At 41.6% G+C, this 12,394-nt stretch overlaps 1 protein-coding gene across 1 annotated transcript; it reads left to right on the forward strand.

Annotated features, from left to right (window-relative positions):
* The first annotated feature begins 2,648 nt into the window (after positions 1-2,648).
* On the forward strand, positions 2,649-8,979 carry LOC124701262 (serine/threonine-protein kinase ATG1a-like). The gene is made up of 13 exons (XM_047233309.1): positions 2,649-2,924; positions 3,049-3,178; positions 3,315-3,373; positions 4,175-4,239; positions 4,518-4,611; positions 4,688-4,768; positions 4,869-4,980; positions 5,164-5,218; positions 5,718-5,827; positions 5,901-6,241; positions 6,883-7,174; positions 7,294-7,364; positions 8,384-8,979. Exons 1-13 carry the CDS (start codon positions 2,664-2,666, stop codon positions 8,606-8,608), a joined length of 1,896 nt encoding a protein of 631 aa, XP_047089265.1. The 5' UTR covers positions 2,649-2,663; the 3' UTR covers positions 8,609-8,979.
* The last annotated feature ends 3,415 nt before the right edge of the window (positions 8,980-12,394 follow it).

The following is a 12,394-nucleotide window of genomic DNA, read 5'->3' on the forward strand; positions in this document are numbered from 1 at the left end:
CTTCCTGGTGAGGTACGCTCCACCGACAACCTTGACGCGAGATGCACAGGTTACACCGCTGCGGGTTGCGGCGCGCACCATGGCTTACAGATGGTCGCGCATGTACCCTAGATATACATGGACGGTGCCATGCACCATGGGTTGCCCGCCGCCATTGCACGCGAGCGCGTCCATGATGGTTAAGTAGTCGATGGCTGGCTGCACTGTGGCATCGCACACATTCGCTACTGCTACATCCGCTAATCCATTCTAGCCAGATGCCCTCATGGCAAATTTGGGTAAAGACAATAAAGCCTACACGTCTAGCTCTTAAATCATGGTTATACTTCTTACATTTCTATGACCACAGTTACCCCAATGTTTTTGCAGGACTTATGGATCTTATGTTCCATCATGTTGCCTTTTTGCATCTTAATATATTCATTTTATGTCATCTTTTTTTTTTGCGAAACATTTTATGTCATCAAACATGTAGATTTCACATTTACATGCGCAATTCGCTCTGCTATATATATTCATGTGGAGGTTGAGCGAAGTCACATGTACAGAAAAATTCAGTCGAAGTGCAAATTAGCAATTATGCGTACTTAACGATGTTCCAATGCCGAGCAGGTCAGTATGTTTCTTCGGCAACATACTATATTTTTCTTTCTTTAGTACTTGAGACGCTGAAATGTATTTGTCTCTGTAGATATGACCGTCCTTCGTTTCTTTTTCAGTTATATCATTTTTGTTCTGTAAGGTTTTACAAATTGTATGAACACTCCATGTCTATTTCCACTTTCGAACTATCAAAATTTGTGTTTGTCTGACTCTAATTCCATAAGACACTCATGGTACATTTTTGTGATCAGTCTTTCTTTCATGGTTGACCAATTCCAGTTTGCCAATTGGCAGTGGACAAACAAGTACAAGGAGTCGTTAAGTTGTTAAACTTTGCTCCCAACAACGTGCATCTTTCACATAATCTGGTTAGGACACATATCAATATTCCGCAGCAACGCGCGGGGTATCAACTAGTTTCATTAAAAGATGTGTACTCTAACACATGAGAAATGTTCTCTTTTTTATATATAGTTTATGAAATAAAATTGAAGCAATTACAACCATATAAATAAAGTGGTCATGATACTGCAATATTTGATTCATTCGTTTTCAAAATCATGAGAATAAAAGAAACCCTAAGTCAAACGTGGTGCCAACAGGCGAGCCGGGTGAGCCCCAAAAAAGATTCAAAATTATTTGAAGAGCAACTCTACATTACATAAACTCTTTAAAATAGGCATTCCCACTCTATAAATAAACACAACTGCCCGAATGGATTCAAAGTGGCGAGGATACGAACTACTTTTTTTCATGATATAATTCATTGGTGAAAGCTATTTTATATTTCCAATTGTTTGTATTGTATTTTTGTGCAATTTTAAAAACCAATTAGTGAAAATAGTAGTTGTGACACTTCATTAATTTAAATGATATTTTGATAAAATCTATAGTACATGTTTACGCGACAAAAAAATTCTCAAGTATGCACACCCTCCGAAGAATTCCTGGCTCCACTGCTGCCCTAAGTGGTGAAGAGAGAGTTAGTACGTATATTTTGCAAATCATAGGAATGTACTAGGTTACAATACAATAATAAGCCGCTAGAGAGGGAAGCTAACATAATGACTGCAAGATTAATAATCACATGTTATTTGTTTAAGAATTTTGGTAGTTATTTAATAAGAACACTAGATAGTATTATATATAAAAAGGATAATTGTTCACATGCCTTCATGATATGTATAATATAATTCTATTCTAACATGTGCTCATTGTCATGTGAACTTAGTTTTATGCTCACGTGTTCGTAAAATATAAGTCTTATCGATATGATTGTTGTCTCAACATCGTTTCATTTATAATGATCCTTCCATTTCATTAAAACTGTCTGAGATTTGTTAAAATTTAGATACATCAATGTGTTTAGATACATTTAAATTGTTACAAATTTGAAACAACCTTCATTGGACAGCTGTAGTAAGAAATACTTGTATGTCATATAGCTTTTCACTATCTCTTTAGACAGAGTAAGTGCGAAAACTATGGTCAATATTGTGCATTTGAGAATCATGCAAGTCCCACCGAGGCACCGACCGCACCACCAAAAAGCTAGCTTGCGCGCGGCACCGGCAGGATTGCCGCATCGCACACGACACCTGTCACGTCGCCACAGTACCCTGCGAGGAAGCAACACCTTGTACCACACGAAACCCCTCCGCACAGCAAACCGTATTTTAAAAAGGCACGTACCTTACCCCACGTCGCTTTTAACCACGGCTAGCCCCAACTTTTTGTGAGCATAAAAAGCCGGATACATCGCTCGCCTCAGTCACTGACAACCTGACCCCACCGCACCAACGCCAACCGCGTCAGTCTACGTGAGGTATGAACCCGAGTAGTTTTGACCGAGGGATAAGGATCTCTTCCCCATCACCACGTCACTGACATGTGGGGCCCCTCTAGATAGATTGACCGCCACGGCCCGCACGCAAATATCCTTTCCTTCCCCAACTGACCAGGCCACGCGGGCCCCGTAATCCAAACTACCACCGCCGCGCTCCCGTCTCCCTCCCTCGCCGACAAACTCGCCGGCGACTAGGACCGCCCGCCCACGCGCCATGGAGGAGGAGAAGGCGGAGAAGGACCCGCCGCAGCCCCCGCGGGTCGTGGGGGACTACGAGCTGCAGGAGATGGTCGGCAAGGGCACCTTCGCGGAGGTCTTCCGCGCCGCGCACCGCCCCACCGGCGCGCGCGTCGCCGTCAAGGAGATCGACCGCCGCCGCGTCGACGACTACGTGCGCCGCGGCATACTGCAGGAGATGGCCATCCTCGGCAGCCTATCCCACCCCAACATCCTCCGGCTCGTCGACACCATCGAGGCAAGTAGCAGTAAATAAACCCCCAAATCCCCCCTCCGTCCCCGGCCACGCCTACTAGCCTCGATCGAACCCCTTCTCGTGCCATTCGTAACAAATGCTTTCGCGATTTTCGCCCCGCGCGCAGACGGGGGAGAAGCTGTTACTCGTACTGGAGTACTGCGACGGGGGAGACCTAGAGGCCTACAGGCAGGCGCACGGCGGCGCGCGCAACCGGCTGCCGGAGGCCGTCGCCAGGGACTTCACCCGCCAGCTCGGTATGTATGTTGTTCCCAGTCCAGCCTTCTAGTAGCACTTTTCCTCTTTATTAATTATTACTGCTACTACTGTACTAGTATTACTAGGACTATCTTTTGACAACCTTGTCACTGCTCTGTTTGTTTGGATGAGCAGCCGAGGGGCTCAAGGTGCTTCGGGGCCAGAGGATCGTGCACCGGGACCTCAAACCACAGGTTGGATCTTACGGATGTTTATTCCATATGTTAGGGTTTAGGGCTTGTTTGGGCGTCCATCCATCGGGCATTTTCATGTCCATGGCTGGAATCTGCTGCTAATCGGGTTTGATCAGTCATTTCTGATGTTTGTGTTTGGGTACCAAGGCCCAAACTAAAGGAAGGGTATTTGGGATTCAAAGTTCCTACTTATAGCATTCCATGGTTCTTCTTTTTCTTATAGCATTCCATAATCATCAACTAAACTTATGTGTTGACATCTGAACTCGCATCTACTGCCCCAACCAGCCTCTGTTAACCATTAAATGCTGAACTGCATAGAGGATCATTCTCCCCACTTCATGCTTGTATTTACTTCACTCACATTCAACAACTTACATATCTAGTAAAATGTGTATATTTAGTACTCTTGCTCGGTTGCTTGATTCACCCGGTATCATTTGGAGTCTCTGTGCTGATGAAGAATGAATGAATCATGCAGAACCAAGGCCCAAACTAAGGGCCAGTGGGATTCAAAGTTACGTGGCATTCCATGGTTATCAACTAAACTTGTATTAATTGTGAACATCTCAACTCACATCTATAGCCCCAACCAACCTCTGTTTACCATTAAATTAAATGCCAAACTACATAGAGGATCTTTCTCTCAACTTAATGCCGGTGTTTACTTCAGTCACATTAACAAGTTACAAATCTAGTAAAATGTGGATAGTTATTACTCTTGCTTGGTTGCTTGATCCATCCAGTATCATTTGGAGATGTATTGTTTTCTCTATACTGATCGTGCTGTGAATCATGCAGAACCTTCTGCTATCAACTAATGGAGATGCCATTACACTGAAAATTGGCGATTTCGGGTTTGCTAGGTGAGAGCTTCATCCCCACTATTGCACTTGCAGGACTAATTTTGTTTCCCCTTTAATTACTGGGGACATGGAGAACAACACAAAATATATTTGGAAATGTTATATGTCTCCAAGTTATATATGTATTCATAATGGCATGATATCTTTGTCATATTCATTCTGAAATTTTCTCTGTGCATATTGTTTCCAAAAAAGTGCACTCATTTTGAGTTTCTTCTGGTGCGAACGATCTTTTATAAGTGAAAATGTACAGCTGAATGTTTTTTCTTCTGGTTCAGATCTCTGATGCATGAAAATTTGGCTGCCACATTTTGTGGCTCTCCATATTATATGGCCCCAGAAATCTGGCGGGGGGATAAATATGATGCAAAGGTCCGGTTACCAACCTGCTTTAAATTCATGGATGTTAAAATTACAGGCAATAATCTCCACCAGAAAAACTTTGCAGGCAGATCTATGGAGTGTTGGAGTCATACTATTCCAGCTAGTAACAGGGGAGTTACCATTTCTTGGGGAAAACAGAGTCCAGGTTTGCTCCTATTGTTTGTACAACTAGATACAGTATTAGTACAATCACAATAAATCATATAACCTAACTATGTTGCTTGCTCTTTGTTTTCTGAGTGCAGCTGCGTGAAAAAGTCCTGACATCCAATGGCCTTAGTTTCCCGCCAGATATGGAGGCTGATTTACATCCTGATTTCATTGACCTGTGCAGAAGACTCATATGCCTTGATCCAGGTGGGTCTGCTATTAGTATTTTCACTTCATTTGGTCTCTACAAATCAGGCGTGTCATAACTAATTTATTATTTGCAGTAATATTTATTCAACTTCGATTTGGGCTATTTAATCTTAACTTTCATTATACAAGTTTAAGTTATCAGTTACAGAATCACATTAACATTTGCTTTTAATCACGCAGCGGAGAGAATGCCTTTTGAGGAATTCTTTAATCACAAGTTTTTGGCAACATCAAGGTATTCCTCTTACCCTGGTGGCAGTGTTTGAAAAGCACCAGTCCATCAGGCAGTGTTGAGTAATCTGCTTTGTTTTCAGAAAACAATCCCGTATAAGGTCATGTAACTTGAACTTAGCAAACATACCGGGTGCCCACATGGGAAGCTTCCCACACATGCACCACAAAAAAAAGTATATAAAACCATGGTGAATGGTCAAATTCTGTAATCGCGAACTAAAATATGCAAGCTGTGATTGTTTTTTTTTTTTGTTTCTTGCACCTACATCTGAATTGAGCTTGGAGTTTTCAGGTGTGCACATCACATGTAGTGCATCATTGACTCCTTTTTGCGCGTTTCATCTATTGGAATAGCAAATCTATGTGCAGCAATCCTGCAGTTTTTTTTTCTAGATCTCGTTTTCGCATTTTAGCAATAGTTACAAAAACATGCCACTCTGTATCTGGTTTAATCGTGTCATATCTCCTTGTTCGTAATCTTGCTTATTATGACTCTTCAGGGAAAGTGAAATTATCAGCGAGTCCCATCATGATCTTGATTTGAAGGATACATGCCAGACTGTCTCTACTGCTATCATCAAAGTAAATTCTGAAACTGCGGATCCAAAAGGTACGCTGTGCCCTGTCTGAAACTTCACATATTGTATGCATCTGCTTAGGCGCTAATTTTGTGTATTTTGCAGTATTTGATTCATGGGAGTGGATTGAACGAGAATATGTACTAGTTCACGCGAACACCACTTCTGTGGAAATGCTATCTTTACTTGAGAAGTCAATGAAAGATTTCACAGGTGCAAGATCCCGCGGTGATGACAGGTTGACTTGCAAAGAGTCTGTTCAGAACCAAAACAGAAGCTCCCTCTGTAGAGTGGTTACTATGAAAAACCATGGATGTACTCCACAGTCCGCTTTGCATGAGTCAATTTCTATGGAAAATCTGCGAGGGAGGCCACTTGATTGTTATACAAGGCTTCAGCTACTGAATCAGTATATTGTTATTCTCACAGAACTTGCTCAGGAGAAGGTACTATTACTGCTATAGTGCCAAACTAGTACCATGTCCATTGAACAGTATGTTCCATCTTCATTTTGTCTAGTATACAAACTGGAACTTCTTTGCTCTATATTTTTGTCACGGTCACTCAGACATTTTTTATTTATTTTGAGAACAGCTTTGAACTAGCAGTTTATATTTTATTTTTCCAATATGTAACAGTGTAGATTTTGGTTCTTCTTTAAACTCTGCTGTTACCTCAGTCACATGGTTTACTTAATTTTTTTTAATGCATATTTGGCTACTACATGCATGATACGGATGCATTCAGAGTAGAATTGGGAGCAACTAATTGGATTGCCAAGCTTTCTCTAGTCTGTACATTTCTTATCAGCCTTTTTGAAGTTCACGAGTAATTTGGCCTATACAAGTCATGTTTAGGCTTAACGTGTTTTCATCTAACGTCAATCTGTCAAAAGTTCCAGCAATTCATGGTGTTGCTGGCAGCTTTTTTCAAGTTTGTTTCATAGAGTTTGCTTACAAGTCTGTATTGTCTTCGCAGACATCTTTTTGATGGTCATAGCTATGATAATTTATGTTATAGCTTAGAATCGATATTTCCAAATTCATCTTAACATCACCTACATCTGCTTTTTCTGTGCTATATGCAGCTTCTTAAAGGGCTTGACCTGGAGGCTCTGTCACTTGAACTTGTAATACTTGCTGTCTGGAAAGAGGCACTTAGTGCATCTAGCTTATTGGTGGATGCTTCAGATGATGGACAATTTTCAACATCTGCAGACAAGAATTTCCTGCCAAAGAGTGAGGATCGTCTATCACCAAATGTAGCACAAGGATTGGATTTCACTAGGTTGGCTTCTGTTTGTTACTGGGCTGAAAGTGGGTTTATCAAGGCATATGACCGCGCAGAGAAGATATCACATAGGTTGCGGGAGAACAATGGTTAGAACATTCATATCGACATATCTTCTTCCTAGTACTATAATATTAGCTCTTATTGTAACCGCTATCTGTTTTTAGATTACGCTGAGACTCTTATTATAACCATTGTCTGTTTCCAGATAACACTGAGATGCCAGATGCGATGGAAATCATATTCCAAAATGCTTTAGTATATGGGAGAGGCGGTGCTGTAAGTATCACAATCTATGTTCCATAAATGGTTGATTTAGATTTCATTTCTCTATGCACATCATGGGAAAAGAGGATATGCATCACCTGTATGTATTTTTGGGGAGAACAGTATGAGATACTCACCACTGATAGCCACAAATGCCTTGATGTAACCTTTGTAAAAATAATTCAGTTAATATTAATCAGGAAATCATTCAAATGTACTACATCTGGTCAGATTAAATTGAAACCAACTTGTGAAGATTGCCTGCATGTGTATGCTGTATGCTCGTGTCAATTAAAACAGACAGTTGGTTGATGCTCAGGTTATTTCATTGGCTGTCCAGACAGTTGGTTGTCCTATCATGTGCCTATTAATTAATGTCTGTAGTAGGAAATGATGTACAAAGCGAGGGGAAGAAAGGAGTGTTTTTTTATATTTCAAAGAAGAAAAAGAAAAGAAAGTGTTCTTTAGAAACAATGATACAAGCAAAAATGCTAATTTCCTAGCAGTCACGATACTACTTTTGAGAATACCCTGTTATCTACTTTTGTGAAAGATGTCCTGCACACTGTAGTTGGATGAAACACTTAGCTCTAGGACACATTTATTTTGTGGTTATTTGCCGGAACTCATGGTTGCGGCTAAGCAATACTCGTATCATTCCAAATTGATTGAAGTTGTAGTTTTTCCCCAAGTCAAACTTCTCCAAGTTTGACCCTTCGAGCTGCACTGTGCACGGTTGCCCTGAGATGTGCTACACAGGCACCCTTCTCTCTTCAGTTTTAGGATAGTGGTACTTTTGTTTTTATGGTTCAGTCTCAAAACTACAGTTTCGTAGTTTCCTTCAGCTAGCCCTGATATCTGAGCACAGTTTTCTTTTAAATGGGAATCTTATCTGATATGATTGGACCTGTGGGGTTGCATTGTTTTCCCTTGCCCTGTAAACTCTGCTTCTAAATACGTTCTTAATGTGTTATTTGTGTAGTGGTTACAATTAATGTTTTAATTATTGACTATTCCACATTCTTTTTCAGGCAAAGGAACTTTTGGGATGCCAAAGCAAATCAATTGCACTGTACTCAAAAGCAATCATCCTGCTCACGTTTATATTGCAGGAAGCAGCTTCCTTGCCGCTAAATCCAGTCTTCTCCCTATCACCATTCAACCAGCAGCGTCTCCATAGGTACATAGCTAATTTGAGGAGTCATCTCTGCAGTGCTCAATTGACCGGGCAACAGCAGAGGTCCATCAAGAACTAACTTATTCATGGGAAACATGATTTCACGAGATTTGGAGGATTATATCCATGGCAGTCAGAGCATTAGTCTTTCCCCTCCAACCTTTTTGTCTAGGAGGCGTCAGATGCATTGGAGAACTTCTGCTAGCGTGAATTGTGATGTTTATATTTGCAGAACACATGGTTCATGTGCTCTGTCTTTTGTATATAACACTTCTGAGCTGTACAGTTATTTCCAGTTAAGTTGAAATGACTACTTGGAGTTGTATATAAACATAAAAGGTGAAGCCTGTAAATTGGAAAAAGAATTCCAGATCGTTCTTCCACTGTATTTGCCCCTCTTTGCTATCAGTAGTTGAATGTAGAAGGGAACACAAGTGAGTTTTGTTGTCACTGACGTGTTGTGTGAGAAGCGTTGTCTAAGAATAACAGGCGAAATTTCTTCATCACAGGGCAATGACGTAGTACATCACTTCACATGTTAAGTCATTTTTTAGTTTTACTGACATTTAGCTTACCTCTTTCATAATGGTGAGCAGGAACAAATATTTTTGGCAACACATCTCAAGGTATGTGATCAAGGAACTCTAGAGCCTCGGGTCAATGCTTGGACACGAACTTCTTTCCATTGTAACTTGTGTTGCAGTAGCTGATATGTGCTTATCTTTTTTTCTGTATCTGCAGGTTCTTAATTTTGCTTTGAATTGTGTAGAGTGTTACAGTTAGCAAAGGGGATGGGAGACCCCATGTGTCAAACTCAGGTAGTACCGGTTTGCATTACTATCCATTTATGTGAAACGTGGCATCCGCGAATTTTTGTTGCACACACAGATTTGAGATGTCCACGGCTAGCTCTGATCCATGAATGAGAACTGGAAAAATCTCAATCCCTGAATGAGAACTGGAAAAATCTCAATCCCCGGTGGCAGCGCTTGTGGCTGCACTGGAGCAGCCATGGATCGATGAGGTCAGGTCCTAGTCTACTGACCACCGCTGCAGGATGTCAAACGTGTTTTGTCGCAAAAACACAAGAGCTTCCATAGATCGGATTAACTCAAAGTTGCAGGAGCTGATTTATACTTATTTCCTTTTTGTTTTCTATTTTGATGAAGAGTTTGGGCAGGTTTGTAATTTGGTTTGGAATGTGTCCCTCCCTTAACAAAGGGGTAAACTCAGCAACCGGCGCGCTAATGTGTCCATTTACTCTTGTTGCATACTTGACATGTTCACAGTTACTAGTTCTGATCCACAGATGAGTAGTGAAAAATCTCAATCACCAGCTTGTGGCTGCAGTGGAGCGGCCGTGGATGGCAGTCTACCGACCACCGCTGCAGGATGACGAGCGTGTTTTGGCGCGAAAACACAACACGGTAGCAGCCATGGATCGCAGTGGTACCACCGGCAATGCCCTGCCGTCGGGCGAAACGAAAAAAAGATGGGGCTACGCTTTTCTCCCGTGTATGTATCCCGTTGGAGGCATTTGTCCGCTAATTGGGGTTTAGCTCCTGCGTTTATTCCGTTGGTGGCCGTACTGGTTGGAAATGGTTTTTTTCCCTTGTGTTTTACTAGCTCCGGGCGTTAAGCTGGGGTTGCACGATGCAAAGGACCAGCTTTGGGTAAGTGAGCGTCGGAGAGATCTTGTTCAGTACCGTCTGCATACGCCAGGGGATTTTGCCGGACCAGCCCAATTAAAACCGGGCAGTACGTGTGTACCCTTCAGTATGCATTGCACACGGGTCGTCCAGAGACAAAATCTCCCCAATTATTTCCCGGGCCACATTGCATCATACCCTGCACGAATGCACGATGCATCCATGGCAACTAGCTAGAGCTCATCCCTGCTCCTGCTGCCGCCTCCAGCCTTTTGACTCCGTGTCTGCTTGCCGTTTACGCGCGCTGCTGGCCGGGAGCGCCCTGTGTCTGTTGCTCTTCGGTGTGTAACGCATCGATAACTCTGAATTTTGATCATGTGAGCTACATGTTATCTGTACTGCGATTATATGTACTGTGTGCCACATAAAATTTGAAATGCTATTGGTGTACCGAGGTTGTGTGAACGCTGTATTTTGAACGATTTTATGAATTTCGAACTGAATTTTGAAATGGGATATGTGTACCTAGGCTGTGTGAGCTACAGGGGGTTATGTGTGATGTAATTACCGTAAACTGAATTTTGGATGTCCCCTAGAAAGATTTTGGGACACATTTTGGATGTGTCCTAATAACTTTCCTAAAATATTTTCAGGGCACATTTTAAATGTGGCCTAAGAAGTTTTTGCGGGCACATTTTAGATTAGCCATAATAACTTTTTGGGGCATATACCAAAAGTGTCCAAATAACTTTTTGGAAGCACATCCATGTGTATAAACTTTTCGAGCCATCGGTATACTTCCTCCATTTTGATTTATAGTCTACATTCTAGAAGATACGTGAATAACCAATCTAAGCTACATTGAAAATAACAACGTTCAGAAAAGAGAGCAAAACAATTCTGTTTTCAGTGTTTTTGACTAAAAGTTAGAAGGTAGAATAATTCAGAATGAATTTTAGGTCTAGAATGTAGACTATTTCAAGTATTTAATATATTTTTATATGTCCCAATAAATTCGAAAGACATTCTTGTACATATTGGGTCGCTTCCTACATTTCTAAGGTGGCGTAGTGGCAGCTGGGAGAGCAAGTCGAAAGCTATGTAAATTGTGGACCAAAACTATGACTGTAGATCCATGTGCGATAGGGGTGGATACTCCATAGCATATGGCCAGCCGCGACAGCACTGCCAACGATTTTTTTACCTCTGGCCGTCGTTACCTCTGAACCTCTCTGCATCGGTCCAGGACGGCCACCGATGGCAGGTTTTCTGTAAAACTGAAACTCTGAAAACCCGGGCGGCCGTGTTGCTTCTTCTTCTTCTATACTTCATCGGAGCTTATGTTCTACCCGTGTGTCATACGTAGTCTACTGCAATAGTCTGTATGTATGCACTGGCTGTCATCATCTGCTGGAGTATTTGTTTTGTTCCGTACATGTACCATGACTCTAGAAAGCTTGGAGTAGAGGTGTAGGCCTGCTGGTGGCATTGACTGAACCTTGAGAAATTTGTACACATCGGGGCGTCATTGACTGGAGGTGAGAGTAATGGCGTCGTCGTCTCCGTCGTCATTACTGTACTGTACTCTCTCGTGGCCGTTACAAGCTTCCTCCTTTACGGTCTTACCAAATGGCAAATCACACAAAGTGAAAGAATTCTACTATCTACTAGTACAGCCAAAGTTATGAAATATATCATCTGATCCGTACCCGACATTGAGCACGCATCATTTTGGATGGTTAGCCAACTCGCCAAAAAAATTGGTGGTGGCGCTACACTGCTGTTGTGGTTCTATACAGCCAAATTGTAGAATTGACCACTCCTGATTTATCACAGCGAAAAGATTGGAGGTTACTTGAAACGGGGGATGTGGTGATGCAGCCGGAAGCGTGTAGCACCAAAGTCTTCGGAAATCCATTATGACTCGTAAGTGTACATGCACCCACCGTCGACAATATGTATTTTAAAATGTCTAAAAATTCTGAAAACAAAATGGGGTGCACTTTCAGACATTCTATGCTCGCACCGGAAGTTTCAAGAAAAAATATTATCTTTTATGGCCGGTGCAAAAATATGCAATTTCCAGTGCTCCAAATAGATTTTCACGAGATATTTCATTTTGTCTTTTTTACATAGAACACACAAAATACATTTTTGATGCAAATTTTTTATGAGCTACATTTAGTTTTTTTAATATTTTAAAATATATATTTCGT

Source organism: Lolium rigidum, chromosome 3 (assembly GCF_022539505.1).
Source record: "Lolium rigidum isolate FL_2022 chromosome 3, APGP_CSIRO_Lrig_0.1, whole genome shotgun sequence".
Lineage (NCBI taxonomy): Eukaryota > Viridiplantae > Streptophyta > Magnoliopsida > Poales > Poaceae > Lolium > Lolium rigidum.

Coding starts and splice junctions, on each gene's coding strand:
- LOC124701262 (XM_047233309.1), top strand. CDS start 2,664: ATGGAGGAGGAGAAGGCGGAGAAGGACCCGCCGCAGCCCCCGCGGGTC. Junction 5,219..5,717: donor AAGTTTTTGGCAACATCAAG/GTATTCCTCTTA, acceptor ATGACTCTTCAG/GGAAAGTGAAATTATCAGCG. Junction 6,242..6,882: donor CAGAACTTGCTCAGGAGAAG/GTACTATTACTG, acceptor TGCTATATGCAG/CTTCTTAAAGGGCTTGACCT.